Source organism: Schistocerca gregaria, chromosome 8, assembly GCF_023897955.1.
Source record: "Schistocerca gregaria isolate iqSchGreg1 chromosome 8, iqSchGreg1.2, whole genome shotgun sequence".
Taxonomy (NCBI): Eukaryota; Metazoa; Arthropoda; class Insecta; order Orthoptera; family Acrididae; genus Schistocerca; species Schistocerca gregaria.
In genome coordinates, this window is record NC_064927.1 from 436166228 (window position 1) to 436182632 (window position 16405).

The 16405-nt window shown below is 46.3% G+C and overlaps 1 protein-coding gene across 42 annotated transcripts in view; it reads right to left on the reverse strand.

The window, feature by feature from the left end:
* LOC126283988 (eukaryotic translation initiation factor 4E transporter) overlaps positions 1-16405 on the reverse strand; it is a 246923-nt gene that overhangs the window by 144239 nt on the left and 86279 nt on the right. For all 42 annotated transcript variants that reach the window (XM_049982498.1, XM_049982522.1, XM_049982523.1 and 39 more), the window contains one exon: positions 10232-10381. In XM_049982498.1, the coding sequence (XP_049838455.1) occupies positions 10232-10381 (150 nt within the window). The remainder of the gene's footprint in view (positions 1-10231; positions 10382-16405) is intronic.

Here is a 16405-nt window from a genome sequence, read left to right on the forward strand (position 1 = left end):
CAAGACACTGTCCATTCCGTTCAACTGCTCTTCTAAGTACTTTGCTGACTCTTAAGTTCGCCGATGACATTGTAATTCTGTCAAAGTTTTTATTTCCTCTCCATGGATTTTAATACCTACTCTGAACTTTTCTTTTGTTTCCTTCACTGCTTGCTCAATATATAGATTGAATAACACCGAGGATAGGCTACAACCCTGTCTCATTCCCTTCCCAACCACTGCTTCCTTTCATGCCCCTCGACTCTTATGACCGCCATCTGCTTTCTGTACAAATTGTAAATAGCCTTTCGCTCCCTGTATTTTACCCCTGCCACCTTCAGAATTTGAAAGAGTATTCCAGTCAACATTGTCAAAAGCTTTCTCTAAGTCCACAAATGCTAGAAACGTAGATTTGCCTTTCCTTAATCTAGCTTCTAAGATAAGTTGTAGCGTCAGTATTGCCTCACGTGTTCCCATATTTCTACAGAATCCAAATGATCTTTCCCGACGTCGGCTTCTACAAGTTTTTCCACAATTCTCATTAGTATTTTGCAGCCATGACTTATTAAACTGATAGCTCGGTAATTTTCACATCTGTCAACACCTGCTTTCTTTGGGATTGGAATTATTATATTCTTCTTGAAGTCTGAGGGTATTTCACCTGTCTCATCCATCTTGCTCACCAGATGGTACAGTTTTGTCAGGACTGGCTCTCCCAAGGCCATCAGCAGTTCCAATGGAATATTTTCTACTCCGGGGGCCTTGTTCCAACTGGGGTCTTTCAGTGCTCTGTCATACTCTTCACGCAGTATCATATCTCCCATTTCATCTTCATCTACATCCTCTTCCATTTCCATAACACTGTGCTCAAGTACATCGCCCTTGTATAGACCCTCTATATACTACTTCCACCTTTCTGCTTTCTCTTCCTTGCTTAGAACTGGGATCCATCTGACCTCTTTATGTTCATACAAGTGGTTCTCTTATCTCCAAAGGTCTCTAATTTTCCTGTAGGCAGTATCTATCTTACCCCTAGTGAGATAAACCTCTACATCCTTACATTTGTCCACTAGCCATCCCTGCTTAGCTGTTTTGCACTTCCTTTCGATCTCATTTTTGAGACGTTTGTATTCCTTTTAGCCTGCTTCATTTACTGCATTTTTATATTTTCTCCTTTCATCAATTAAATTCAATATTTAATCTGTTACCCAAGGATTTCTACTAGCCCTCGTCGTTTTACCTACTTGATCCTCTGTTGCCTTCACTACTTCATCCCTCAAAGCTACCCATTCTTCTTCTATTGTGTTTCTTTCCCCCATTCCTGTCAATTGCTCCCTTATGCTCTCCCTGAAACTCTGTACAACCTCTGGTTCTTTCAGTTTATCCAGGTCCCATCTCCTTAAACTCCCACCTTCTTGCAGTTTCTTTAGTTTTAATCTACAGGTCATAACCAATAGATTGTGGTCAGAGTCCACATCTGCCCTTGGAAATGTCTTACAATTTAAAACCTGGTTCCTAAATCTCTGTCTTACCATTATATAATCTATCTGAAACCTGTCAGTATCTCCAGGTTTCTTCCATGTATACAGCCTTCTATTATGATTCTTGAACCAAGTGTTACCTATGATTAAGTTGTGCTCTGTGCAAAATTCTACCAGGCGGCTCTCTCTTTCATTTCATATTCACCTACTATGTTTCCTTCTGTCCCTTTTCCTACTACCGAATTCCAGTCACCCACGACTTAAATTTTCGTCTCCCTTCACTATCTGAATAATTTCTTTGATTTGATCATACATTTCATCAATTTCTTCGTTATCTGCAGAGCTAGTTGGCATATAAACTTGTACTACTGTAGTAGGTGTGGGCTTCATATCTACCTTGTCAGCCGGAAGAATGATGATGGATCGGTGAGCATTCTTCCGGCTGACAAGGGTTCCACGACCGTGGTACTTTATCGTCGGGAGTATGTGGCTGAGGGACTGCGTCAGCTTTCAGACAACTCTACATACAAAGTTTGCCAAGGTAATCCCATTCCTGATGTCCAGGCGGAGCTTCAAGGAATCCTCAGAACCTTAGGCACCCTACAAAACCTTTCACCTGACTCCATCAAACTCCTGACCCCACCGACACCTCGCACTCCTACCTTCTACCTACTTCCTAAAATTCACAACCCAAACATCCTGGCCGCCCCATTGTAGCTGGTTACCAAGCCCCCACAGAACGTATCTCTGCCTACATAGATCAACACCTTCAACCCATTACATGCAATCTCCCATCCTTCATCAAAGACACCAACCACTTTCTCAAACGCCTGGAATCCGTACCCAGTCTGTTACCCCGGAAACCATCCTTGTAACCATTGATGCCACTTCCCTATACACAAATATCCCGCACGTCCAGGGCCACGCTGCAATGGAGCACTTCCTTTCACGCCCATCACCTGCCACCCTACCTAAAACCTCTTTCCTCGTCACCTTATCCAGCTTCATCCTGACCCACAACTTCTTCACTTTTGAAGGCCAGACATACCAACAATTAAAGGGGACAGCCATGGGTACCAGGATGGCCGCCTCGTACGCCAACCTATTTAAGGGTCGCTTAGAGGAAGCCTTCTTGGTTACCCAAGCCTGCCAACCCAAAGTTTGGTACAGATTTACTGATGACATCTTCATGATCTGGACTCACAGTGAAGAACAACTCCAGAATTTCCTCTCCAACCTCAACTCCTTTGGTTCCATCAGATTCACCTGGTCCTACTCCACATCCCATGCCACTTTCCTTGACGTTGACCTCCATCTGTCCAACGGCCAGCTTCACACATCCGTCCACAGCAAACCCACCAACAAGCAACAGTACCTCCATTATGACAGCTGCCACCCATTCCATATCAAACGGTCCCTTCCCTACAGCCTAGGCCTTCGTGGCAAACGAATCTGCTCCAGTCCTGAATCCCTGGACCATTACACCAACAACCTGAAAACAGCTTTCGCATCCCGCAACTACCCTCCTGACCTGGTACAGAAGCAGATAACCAGAGCCACTTCCTCATCCCCTCAAACCCAGAACCTCTCACAGAACCACCCCAAAAGTGCCCCACTTGTGACAGGATACTTCCCGGGACTGGATCAGACTCTGAATGTGGCTCTCTAGCAGGGATATGACTTCCTAAAATCCTGCCCCAAAATGAGATCCATCCTTCATGAAATCCTCCCCACTCCACCAAGAGTGTCTTTCCGCCGTCCACCTAACCTTCGTAACCTCTTGGTTCATCCCTATGAAATCCCAAACCACCTTCCCTACCCTCTGCTCCTACCCTTGCAACCACCCCCGGTGTAAAACCTGTCCTATGCACCCTCCCACCACCACCTACTCCAGTCCTGTAACCCGGAAGGTGTACACGATCAAAGGCAGAGCCACGTGTGAAAGCACCCACGTGATTTACCAACTGACCTGCCTACACTGTGACACTTTCTATGTGGGAATGACCAGCAACAAACTGTCCATTCGCATGAATGGACACAGGCAGACAGTGTTTGTTGGTAATGAGTATCACCCTGTGGCTAAACATGCCTTGGTGCACAGCCAGCACATCTTGGCACAGTGTTACACCGCCAGAGTTATCTGGATACTTCCTACCAACACCAACCTATCCGAACTCCGGAGATGGGAACACGCCCTTCAATATATCCTCTCTTCTCGTTATCAACCAGGCCTCAATCTCAGCTAATTTCAAGTTGCCGCCACTCATACCTCACCTGTCTTTCAACAACATCTTTGCCTCCACACTTCCACCTTGACTTACATCTCTGCCCATACTCTTTGCCTTTAAATATGTCTGCTTGTGTCTGTATGGATGTGTGCGTGTGCGCGTGTGCGTGTGTGCGTGTGCGTGTGCGCCGCGCGCGCGTGTGCGATTATATACCTATCCTTTTCCCCCCTAAGGGAAGTCTTTCTGCTCCCGGGATTGGAATGACTCCTTACCCTCTCCCTTAAAACCCACATCCTTTGATCTTTCCTTTTCCTACCCTCTTTCCTGACGAAGCAGCCGCCGGTTGCGAAAGCTCAAAATTCTGTGTGTGTGTGTGTGTGTGTGTGTGTGTGTGTGTGTGTGTGTGTGTGTGTGTGTGTGTGTGTGTGTGTTGGTTGGTTGGTTTGTGGGGGTTAAAGGGACCAGACTACTTAGGTCATCGGTCCCTTGTTCCACGACCATAACAATACACGAAGAAAAGTCCAACAAGCAATAAACACATAACGGAGACGACAAGGGACGACACAGTACAAGAAAGATATAGACGAAGACCAGAGAAAAGAGATTAAAAGACACAGAGTGCGACGGTCATTGGCCGACCATGAAAATAAAACTGGAAAGGCCAACAACCAAGGGACACATTAAAACACCACAAACTAAAACCCCAGGCCAAAAGCCACAGTCGACACTAAAAAAAATAAAAAGGGACTCTCATATTGAATGATAAAAACCCCCTGCTCGAATAAAACGGAGAACTAAGTCAGCCATAGTAGAGTCATCGGTTAAAAGAGCAGGGAGTGTATCAGGCAGCGCGAACGTCTGCCTGAGGGCAGTTAAAAGTGGGCAGTCTAGTAAGACGTGTACCACGGTCAGGGCCAATCCGCAGCGACAGAGAGGCGGGTCGTCACGGCACAAGAGATACGCGTGCGTGAGCCGGGTATGTCCTATGCGGAGCCGGCAGAGGACGACAGCGTCCTTGCGAGACCCCCGCATGGAGGAGCGCCACACACTGGTTGTCTCCTTGACTGCCCGAAGTTTGTTGGGAGAGGGCAGGGTGCGCCACTCATCACGCCAAGCAGCAAGGACCTTCTGCCGCAATACGGATCGGACGTCACTCTCTAAAAGACCGATCTCCATGGCCGGGGAACTGACCGCCTGTTTCGCCAGTTCGTCAACCCGCTCGTTACCCGGGATGCCGACGTGACCCGGGGACCAAACAAAGGTGACAGAGCGGCCGCAACGGACGAGAGTATGGAGGGACTCCTGGATGGCCATCACCAGACGGGAATGAGGGAAACACTGGTCAAGAGCTCGTAAACCGCTCAGGGAGTCACTACAGATGACAAAGGACTCACCTGAGCGGGAGCGGAGAAACTCTAGGGCACGATAGATGGCAACCAACTCGGCAGTGTATACACTGGAGCCAGCTGCCAATGACCGTTGCTCACAATAATCCCGTAGAGTGAGAGCGTAACCAGTGTGACCAGAGACCACCGAACCGTCGGTGTAGGCCACCGCCGCGTTCGGAAACTCGGCCAGGATGGAAAGAAAGCAGCGGCGGAGGGCCTCCGGAGGCACTGAGACCTTCGGACCCTGTGCCAAGTCGAGCCGAAGGCACGGTCGGGGCACACTCCACGGGGGCAGACGGAGATTGGCCCGGAAAACAGGCGGCAGAGGAAAAAGGTGAAGGCCACGGAGAAGGTCCCGGAGGCGAACCGCAATGGGACACCCTGACCGGGGCCGCCTGTCTGGAACATGGACGATCGAGCGCGGGAACAGGAGACGGTAGTTTGGATGCCCTGGCATGCTATAAACGTGCGCGGCATAGGCGGCCAGAAGGCGGTCACGCCGGAACCGCAATGGAGGGACACCAGCCTCCACAAGTATGCTGTCGACGGGGCTTGTCCGGAACGCTCCCGTGGCGAGGCGGATCCCGCAGTGGTGTATGGGATCCAACAATCGCAATGCTGAAGGCGAGGCAGAACCGTACGCCACACACCCATAATCAAGGCGGGACTGGATCAGCGCTTGATATAGGTGGAGGAGGGTGGACCGGTCGGCACCCCACCTGGTGTGGCTTAAGCAACGGAGAGCGTTTAAGTGCCGCCAGCATGTTTGCTTCAGCTGCCTAATATGGGGTAGCCAAGTCAACCGGGTATCGAACACCAGTCCCAAGAACCGATGCGTCGCGACCACAGGAAGAGGTTCACCGTCAAGGTAAAGGCGCGGCTCAGGGTGAACCGTGCGACGCCGGCAGAAATGCATAACGCAGGTCTTCGCGGCCGAGAACTGGAAGCCGTGCGCTACAGCCCATGACTGCGCCTTGCGGATGGCACCTTGCAGCTGCCGTTCAGCAGCGGCGATGCCACTGGAGCTGTAATATAGGCAGAAGTCGTCCGCATATAAAGAAGCCGCGACGGACGACCCCACCGCCTCAACGAGCCCATTGATGGCAATTAAAAACAGGGACACACTGAGGACAGACCCCTGTGGGACCCCGTTCTCCTGGACCCGGGAGGAACTATGCGACGCAGCTACTTGCACGCGGAAGGAACGATACGAAAGAAAATTCTGAATAAAAATCGGGAGCGGGCCCCTAAGGCCCCACCCATGAAGTGTGGCCAGGATGTGATGGCGCCAAGTCGTATCGTATGCCTTCCGCATGTCGAAGAAGACGGCAACCAGATGTTGGCGGCGCGCAAAGGCTGTACGGATGGCAGACTCCAGGGAGACCAGATTATCGACGGCAGAGCGGCCTTTACGGAACCCACCCTGAGACGGAGCCAGAAGGCCCCGAGACTCGAGGAGCCAACTCAACCTCCGGCTCACCATACGTTCCAGCAACTTGCAAGGAACGTTGGTGAGGCTTATGGGGCGATAGCTGTCCACCTCCAGCGGGTTCTTGCCAGGTTTCAATACGGGGAGGACTATGCTTTCCCGCCATTGAGACGGGAAAACACCCTCGACCCAGACGCGATTGAAAAGATCTAGGAGGCGTCGCTGGCAAGGCACTGAGAGGTGTTTCAGCATCTGGCTGTGAATGCGGTCTGGTCCAGGAGCCGTATCAGGGCAAGCAGAAAGTGCGCTCTGGAATTCCCATTCGCTGAAAGGAGCATTGTACGACTCCGCGTGGCGCGTGTGAAAGGAAAGCCTCCGACTTTCCAACCGCTCTTTCCGGGAGCGGAAGGCCAACGGGTAGTTCGTTGACGCGGAACACTGAGCAAAATGCTCTGCTAACCGGTCCGCAATCGTGTCGGAGTCGGTGCACACTGCTCCATTCAGCGAAAGTCCAGGGACAGAGACAGGTGGCCGATAGCCTTGGAGTCGCCGAATCTTGGCCCAAACCTGCGATGCAGAGGTACGGACGCCAATGGTGGAAACATAACGTTCCCAGCACTCCTGCTTCCGTTGGCGAATAAGGCGTCGGGCTCGGGCGCGGAACTGTTTAAAAGCAATGAGGGTCTCCAACAACGGGTGCCGCTTATGGCGCTGAAGAGCCCGCCGGCGATCTCTAATCGCCTCTGCGATCTCGGGCGACCACCACGGCACAGTCCTCTGCCGAGGTGACCCGGATGTACAGGGAATCGCAGATGCCGCCGCAGAAACGATGCTGGTGGTGACCGACTGAACCACCGCATCAATCGGATCAGTGGAAGGAGGTGCGATCACTGCGACAGATGTAAATAAGTCCCAATCAGCCTTATTCAGAGCCCATCTGGAGGGGCGTTCAGAAGAGTGACGCTGTGGCAGTGACAGAAAGATGGGGAAATGGTCACTACCACCTAAGTCGTCATGGACCCTCCAGTGGATGGATGGTGAAAGTCCGGGGCTGCAAATAGAAAGGTCAATGGCCGAAAACGAGCCATGGACCGCACTAAAGTGGGTCGCCTCTCCCGTGTTTAAAAGGCAGAGGTCAAGCTGTGACAGAAGAGTCTCGACATCTCTGCCCCGGCCAGTAATCGCGGCGCTACCCCACAAGGGGTTATGGGCGTTAAAGTCGCCCAGCAACACAAAGGGAGGCGGCAGTTGTCCTATCAATGCAGCCAACACATGACGAGAGACATCACCATCCGGCGGAAGGTACAAACTGCAGACAGTAATAGGCTGAGGCGTCCACATCCTTACAGCGACAGCCTCTAAAGGTGTGTGAAGAGGTACACACTCGCTGTAGATAGAGTTAAGGACGTAGACGCAGACTCCACCAGACACCCTCTCATAAGCTGCCCGGTTCTTATAATAACCCCGATACCCTCGTAGGGCAGGGGTCCGCATTGCCGGAAACCACGTTTCCTGGAGGGCAATGCAGAAGAAAGGGTGACTGCTGACGAGTTGGCGGAGCTCAGCAAGGTGGTGGAAAAAACCGCTGCAGTTCCACTGGAGAATAACTTTGTCCATGGGCGAAATAGGCGTGAAGGGACCGAGGAGGCAGATCACGTCACTGGGTCACCTGCTGTCACCGATCGAGGACCTGTACAACCGGCGTCCTTGGCGTCTGAGGGTATGGCGAGATCCAGGTCCTCAGCGGACGCCAGGATCTCCACCTCATCCTCAGACGCAGAGCCTGTATGGAGCGGTGGGGTGGATGCCACCGCGCGTTCCTTGGCCTTAGAGGCCTTCTTCTTCTTCGTCTTCTCTCTCTGCTCCTTGGGCTTTACTGGCTGGGAGGGCTCCACCGAGTCAGTCTCCGGGACGGAGGAGGAGCGGGATGCCCTGCGACCAGCCGCTGGCCTGCTTTTCAGCCATTGGCTGACGTCACCCTTCCCAGAGGTGGAAACCTGGGAAGGGAGGGACCCGAGGGATCCCTTGCGAGAGAGAGTCGCCGAAGAAGTCGGACGCTTCTCCGGCTTAGAGTTGGGGACTTGTGTCCCCGATGGTTGGGGGGTCGTTGCTCCTGAGGTAGGTGGTGCAGGAGCAACAGATGGGGAAGTGCCCCCCACCATCAAGGGGGCAGGTGTAGTATTCCGGCTCAGAGTGTTCAGTGGAATCGGTGCAGCAGATGACAAAACTACTGTTTTGGCAGCGGTGGCATAGGAGCTGGTCAGAGCCACAGGATGTAGCCTCTCGTATTTCCGCTTAGCCTCAGTATAGGTCATGCGGTCCAGGGCCTTATATTCCATGATCCTTCGTTCTTTCAGTAGAACCTTGCAGTCTGGCGAGCAAGGGGAATGGTGTTCGCCGCAGTTCACACAGATGGGAGGCGGCGCACATGCAGTATTAGGATGTGAAGGGCGTCCACAATCTCTGCATGTCATGCTGGAAGTACACCGAGATGACATGTGGCCGAACTTCCAGCATTTGAAACACCTCATCGGGGGAGGGATATAGGGCTTCACATCACATCGGTAGACCATCACCTTGACCTTTTCGGGTAGGACGTCACCCTCTAAGGCCAAGATGAAGGCACCGGTGGCTACCTGATTATCCCTCGGACCCCGATGGACGCGCCAGACGAAGTGAACACCCCGCCGTTCTAAATTGGCGCGTAGCTCGTCGTCTGACTGCAAGAGTAGGTCCCTATGGAATATAATGCCCTGGACCATGTTGAGACTCTTATGGGGTGTGATCGTGACGGAAACATCCCCCAACTTGTCACAAGCGAGTAACCGCCGTGACTGTGCAGAGGATGCCGTTTTGATCAATACTGCCCCAGAGCGCATTTTGGACAAGCCCTCCACCTCCCCAAACTTGTCCTCCAAGTGCTCGACAAAAAACTGAGGCTTGGTCGCCATAAACGATTCCCCATCGACTCGTGTACAGACTAAATAGCGAGGTGAATAAGGTTCGCTGCCAACCGTAGCCTTTCGTTCCTCCCATGGTGTGGCCAGGGAGGGGAACGATTGTGGATCATATGCCTGAGCGTTGTATTGAGGCCGAGAACGCTTAGAGACTGCTGGCGGCTGGCCGCCAGCTGTGTGTGTGTGTGTGTGTGTGTGTGTGTGTTATTCATTATGGCTATCTCCCGTCACCTTCCCGCTTGGTAAGTCTTGGAATCCTTGTTTTTAGTATATTTTTCCCATGTGGAAGTTTCTTTCTATTTTATTTACATCATTTTTGATGGTTCATTAGATTACCGCTAACCAGTGGAACATAAGTTAACAGAAGTGAATGCGAATCTAATGCGGTAATGCTGCTTGCTCACACACGCCTAGCTTTTACACCATGGGATTCTTGTTCACTGGCACATGTTTGCTTCAATTTAAATGAGGATTGAGAGTAGCAATTAATCTGTAATGACAGGAAGAAATGACATGGTGTGTCACAGTTATAATGTGTTTAGCATTGAATTATTAAAACTAAGTCATGATAAATTGTCTGTCAATTTTATGCAACTGGCAGGACAAACAAAATTTTGAGACAAGCTATCAATTTTCCACAAGCTGCAATACTGCTCTATAGAATAGAGAATTAAAAGGAAGCTAATTCCAATATCTTCAGAATTTAAAATACAAGACTTAAAAATGTCCACCATAAACTAACTACCACTGGCTAAATTTCACAGCATACCTCTCATCTCTTGATGTACTATTTCGCTGAAAGCCAAACTCACTGGAACTCTGGTCTTGCTCTTTATCTAAACGGAAGTCCCAGACATCTCTAGTGACAATACGACCACTGCCAATTCGTCTTGACTGCACTTCACGGTGGCTTGGATCCCTACAAATGATTTTACATTTTAAACAATTTTACATGAAGAAAACATGAACCATCTTTTTTTTTCTTTTTCAGCAAAATATTTTCACAAGACTTGCAAAGAACAAATGTATTGCCAGTGATATGTATATCAGACCTACAAGATTTTGTATCTTGCAAAAAACACTAAAGTAAAATCATCAGCATCAGTTTACACTTCGCAGGAGAAATTAGTGAAAATTAGTTGAAATATAAACCACAGCATCAGAATGCCACAAATATTCAGACATTTATTTACATGGGAAACTGTTGGAGGTAGCAAGGAAAATGTGGCAAAATTACACTGTCTTGCCACTTCACTCACTACTTCCCTGTTTGTTGGAGTAAATCTCAACTTCCCTACTTGTCCTGTCGATTCCTGCGATTAATGTTCTCACCTTTACATCAGTTTTCTAGTTTCACAGTTTAATGGGAGTTATAATAGAAATCTGACATTTTCACATTTTTATTCCATTATAAGATAAGCAATTTTCTTTATTAAATACTATGTACATCACAAACTTTATGAGGTATTTTATTCCTTTTTTTAAATGTCTGCACCTGTTAAAATGTTAAAAATATTATGTCCATTAATTAACATCAAATGAATTCACTAACTTTTTATATGGAAAGCTGTGGATTGTAGTATTACAAAGGCAACATTATGCTGCTCTTATTAATAGGCTTGTCGAGAACAGCTTTCCATAATATAAACTCAAGCTGTACATAGAAGTTCGAAGAATTCTGTTGGTATACTGACCAGTGTGGATAGCCAAAAGATAATCTACTTTCAGATTGTACAAAACATTGTTATGGATGTTAAAGAACTAAGAACATCTTTAAGAGGAACTATGAAGGAATGAGTGGTGGAATGGGGGCTTCTGCACCTACTGAAATTTTTGGTTGACCCACAAATGAAAATAGTGTTACTTTAAGTTCCTAGGTAATGGGGGGGGGGGGGGGGGGGGGACTAAAGCATACAACAGTGTAGTAGCAGCAGTTTTCTGGTGAAATTCTTATCACAAAACTGAAATAAGTTCATCACATTCCCAAAATAATGGGCACTACACTGAGGAAGTTGAAACTAAGTCAGAGAAACAAGAAACTTTACAATGATGAAACCGTATGGACTGTACTATCAGGATTTTTATCAATTACAACAATACTATGGGATGTCTATTAGGAATAACTATAATTTGTTCAGAATGAGGTAGGCAATATGGGCTACCTTCTTCCATAAACTTAACACAAACTAATATACCAACTTTGCCCTCCCCGATTAGATTCATGGTGCAAGTATATCAATGTCCAATACTCCAATACTTTATATGGCCATGAACATTTGGTCTCAGAAACAGTCAAAGAAGTCAAAGCCCATTTACAGAGACCTGGCACATCCTGAATGTGTCTACACAGGCAGATTGAATCCAAATAAGTCCATCTCGTATGGAATCACATGTCGGAATAATGTTTGTGGTTAGGAAGACACTTGATGCTTTTAATGATAGCAATATTGGGAGGGTGAAAGTGCTACCGCATATGGGAATTGTTTGTGGAGTAAACTGCATCATCAGAACTTGAAGGTTCATATTGATAAAGCACAATATGCAGCAGAAATTGCCACCAAGGAGCCTAGAACAGAGAACAGAATTTAATTACAATGCAATGTCCGAAAGAACAGATACCATCTTAGTGTGTGTGTGTGTGTGTGTGTGTGTGTGTGTGTGTGTGTGTGTGTGTGTGTGTGTGTCGAGAGTAATGAGTATAATGGGCGGGGGCACTACGAATGTAGTGAGGGACAATACATTGAAAACGTAGGTTTCGCAGGAGGCGTGCCAGAGATAAATCCCTGCAGTTGCACTTTCCTTTGTGTCCTCGGTGGCTCAGATGGATAGAGTGTCTGCCACGTAAGAAGGAGATCCCGGGTTCGAGTCCCAGTCGGGGACTCATTGTAATTTCATTTTAACGAGTTGCATGGTTACCGATGGTATCTGTTCTTTCGAACATGTCCGATCAAGAGGACGATACAAGATGTGGCGCAGCTTTATGAGTGATTAAAAATAAGACATACAGGACGGTTATAATTAAACCTCCAGTAGTTGAAACGGTCCCTATGAAAAACAAGCAGTCATAGGACAAAAACTTAGTGGAAACAACTGTAAGGACACGCGGTAGAAAAGTAACATACAAATCACCAAAAGTAACATTTTAATTTCCACATGGGAGGCTATCAATTAACTGCATACTAGATTAGAAACATTGCTCACAATGTTATGACAGCCAGGAACTGCACCATTTCACAACTGTTCACAGTACTTTTCAAACAACGGACCATGTAATGTTCAGCTGTCGTGACAGTTCACACACTGCTTTGAGATTGCACATTGCATCCAGTATTCTCTGCCATGTCAACAGTAACTTCTTTAAAAATTTGTGGTGCAATTGGCCATATGCCTCTCCCATGCGGAATTCCCAAATTGCCAGTTAATTTGAACTTCCAAATCTCTTCAACCTCTGTGCGAAAAGAGAACCCTCTTTATTTTCCTTTAGTGCATTGATATTCATGAATGGCAGCAGAAGCAGCACTATTGCTGATCTGACAGAACAGCTTTATAAGTAAAGCATTGCTCACCTTGTTCAGACTGACTACCTGCATCTGTAATGCACATGATGCTAGTGTTTCAACCCTTCAACAGACCAGTACTGGCACTTAGCAGCAAATCATGACAGTAACACTACCAAAAATGTGAATCCTGCAGCACACCGTCTGGAGATTATTCCTATGAAGCTGGGTACCCAAATGGTAAATAGTTTCCCCGTCTACACTGCCTTAAGTAGTGTAAATTTACTAACAACCACCATGTATATTAAGGAAGCTTCAGTCATTTGAAACTAAGTCAGATTTTCAGGGAGTTGCAACATACATTTTATTTCTGCTTCATTGCTAGAAACATAGGTTTGCCTTTTCTTAATAGACACAAATACAATTGAAATTATTTTGAAAAGGCACAAAAAATTATACAAAATTTTGATTAAAAATTGGATTTCCAAAACCAATGGTTGAAATGCAATTATTTCTGTTCAATACACTAAGAACATAACTTTTAATGTTCTGCGGCAGATTCATATCCATTGCTACAGTGGTTTCTGAATTACAGGGAAGTCATGCAATGAAATTTTAATCTTGTTAATAGAGGGCATTCCATCTACCCTTAATCAACAGTATGGTAACAGGCAGGATTAATGAAGTTCAGGCATATCTCGTGTCATGGCTCACCAAACTACATGTACATCAATGTGCATACATATGCTCTGTTTGGTGAGCCACAATTTATGTTTTATATAAATAACTTCCCCAGCAGACTTAGCCACATTTTCAGAAATCAGAGACATGGCTCGATCAATTGCTCTTACCTGCAGTTCAGGTCTGGCAAAATAATAAATAGTGTAGCATTTCACTCCACGAATGATTTCATATATTCTGTTAGTTTTGCCCAGAATTATGGAAGAAACTGTACTTTCAAATGAGTTTTGTAGAACTTAAAATGCCTTGGCAACTTTTTAAACAAAACAACTGCCAGAATCAAGAAGAAAAACAGTACCCCCAGTTTGGCTATCATTAATATAAAAACAGGTTTTTTGACAGAATTAGAAATATGAGCAGCAGAGTGAAGTAGAAAGACGTGCACACTAAGTTGTCGTCAGTCTTGAGACTGGTTTTATGCAGCTCTCCATGCTACTCTAGCCTGTGCAAGCTGCTTCATCTCCCAGTACGTACTGCAGCCTACATCCTTCTGAATCTGCTTAATGTATTCATCTCTTGGTCTCCCTCTACGATTTTTACCCTCCACGCTGCCTTCCAATACTAAATTTGTGATTCCTTGATCCCTCAGAATATGTCCTACCAACCAATCCCTTCTTCTACTCAAGTTGCACCACAAACTCCTCTTCTCCCCAATCCTATTCAATACCTCCTCATTAGTTATGTTATATACCCATCTAATCTTCAGCATTCTTCTGTAGCACCACATTTCAAAAGCTTCTATTCTCTTCTTGTCCGAACTATTTATCGTCCATGTATCACTTCCATACATGGCTACACTCCATACAAATACTTTCAGAAATGATTTCCTGACACTTAAATCTATACTCTATGTTAACAAATTTCTCTTCTTCAGAAACGCTTTCCTTGCCATTGCCTGTCTACATTTTATATCCTCTCTATTTCGACCATCATCAGTTATTTAAGTGTCATTTCCTAATCTATTTTTCTCAGCGTCACCCGATTTAATTCGACCATACCCCATTATCCTCATTTTGCTTTTCTTCATGTTCATCTTCTATCCTCCCTACAAGACACTGCCCATTCCGTTCAATTGCTCTTCCAAGGTCCTTTGCTGTCTGACAGAATTACGATGTCATCGGCAAACATCAAAGTTTTTATTTCTTCTCCATTGCTAGAAATGTAGGTTTGCCTTTCCTTAATCTAGCTTCTAAAATAAGTCGTAGGATCAGTATTGCCTCACGTGTTCCCATATTTCTACGGAATCCAAATGATCTTTCCCGACGTCGGCTTCTACCAGTTTTTCCAGAATTCTCATTAGTATTTTGCAGCCATGACTTATTAAACTGATAGCTCGGTAATTTTCACATCTGTCAACACCTGCTTTCTTTGGGATTGGAATTATTATATTCTTCTTGAAGTCTGAGGGTATTTTGCCTGTCTCATATATCTTGCTCACCAGATGGTAGAGTTTTGTCAAGACTGGCTCTCCCAAGACCATCAGTAGTTCTAACGGTATGTTGTCTACTCCTGGGGCCTTGTTTCAACTCAGGTCTTTCAGTGCTGTATCAAATTCTTCACGCAGTATCATATCTCCCACTTCATCTTCATCTACATCCTCTTCCCGTTCTGTAACATTGCCCTTAAGTACATCAACCTTGTATAGTCCCTCTATATACTCCTTCCACCTTTCTGCTTTCCCTTCTTTGCTAAGAAATGGGTTTCCATCTGAACTCTTGATATTCATGGAAGTGTTCTCTTTTCTCCAAAGGTCTCTAATTTTATTGTAGGCAGTATCTACCTTACCCCTAGTGAGATAAACCTCTACATCCTTACATTTGTCCTCTAGCCATCCCTGCTTAGCTGTTTTGCACTTCCTTTCGATCTCATTTTTGAGACTTTGTATTCCTTTTTGCCTGCTTCATTTACAGCATTTTTATATTTTCTCCTTTCATCAATTAAATTCAATACTACTTCTGTCTCCCAAGGATTTCTACTAGCCCTCATCTTTTTACCTACTTTATCCTCTGCTGCCTTCACTACTTCATCCCTCAAAGCTACCCATTCTTCTTCTACTGTATTTCTTTCCTCCATTCTTCTCAATTGTTTCCTTATGCTGTCCCTGAAACTCTGTACAACCTCTGGTTCTTTCAGTTTATCCAGGTCCCATCTCCTTAAACTCCCACCTTCTTGCAGTTTCTTTAGTTTTAATCTACAGGTCATAACCAATAGATTGTGGTCAGAGTCCACATCTGCCCCTGGAAATGTCTTACAATTTAAAACCTGGTTCCTAAATCTCTGTCTTACCATTATATAATCTATCTGAAACCTGTCAGTATCTCCAGGCTTCTACCATGTATACAGCCTTCTATTATGATTCTTGAACCAAGTGTTAGCTATTATCAAGTTGTGCTCTGTGCAAAATTCTACCAGGCAGCTTCCTCTCATTTCTCACCCCCAATCCATATTCACCTACTTCGTTTCCTTCTCTCGCTTTTCCTACTACCGAATTCCAGTCACCCACGACTTAAATTTTCGTCACCCTTCACTATCTGAATAATTTTTTATCTCATCATACATTTCTTCAATTTCTTCATCGTCTGCAGAGCTAGTTGGCATATAGACTTACTACTGTTGTAGGCATGGGCTTCGTGTCTATCTTGACAACAATAATGCATTCACTATGTAGTTTGTAGTAGCTTACCCGAACTATTTTTTATTCATTA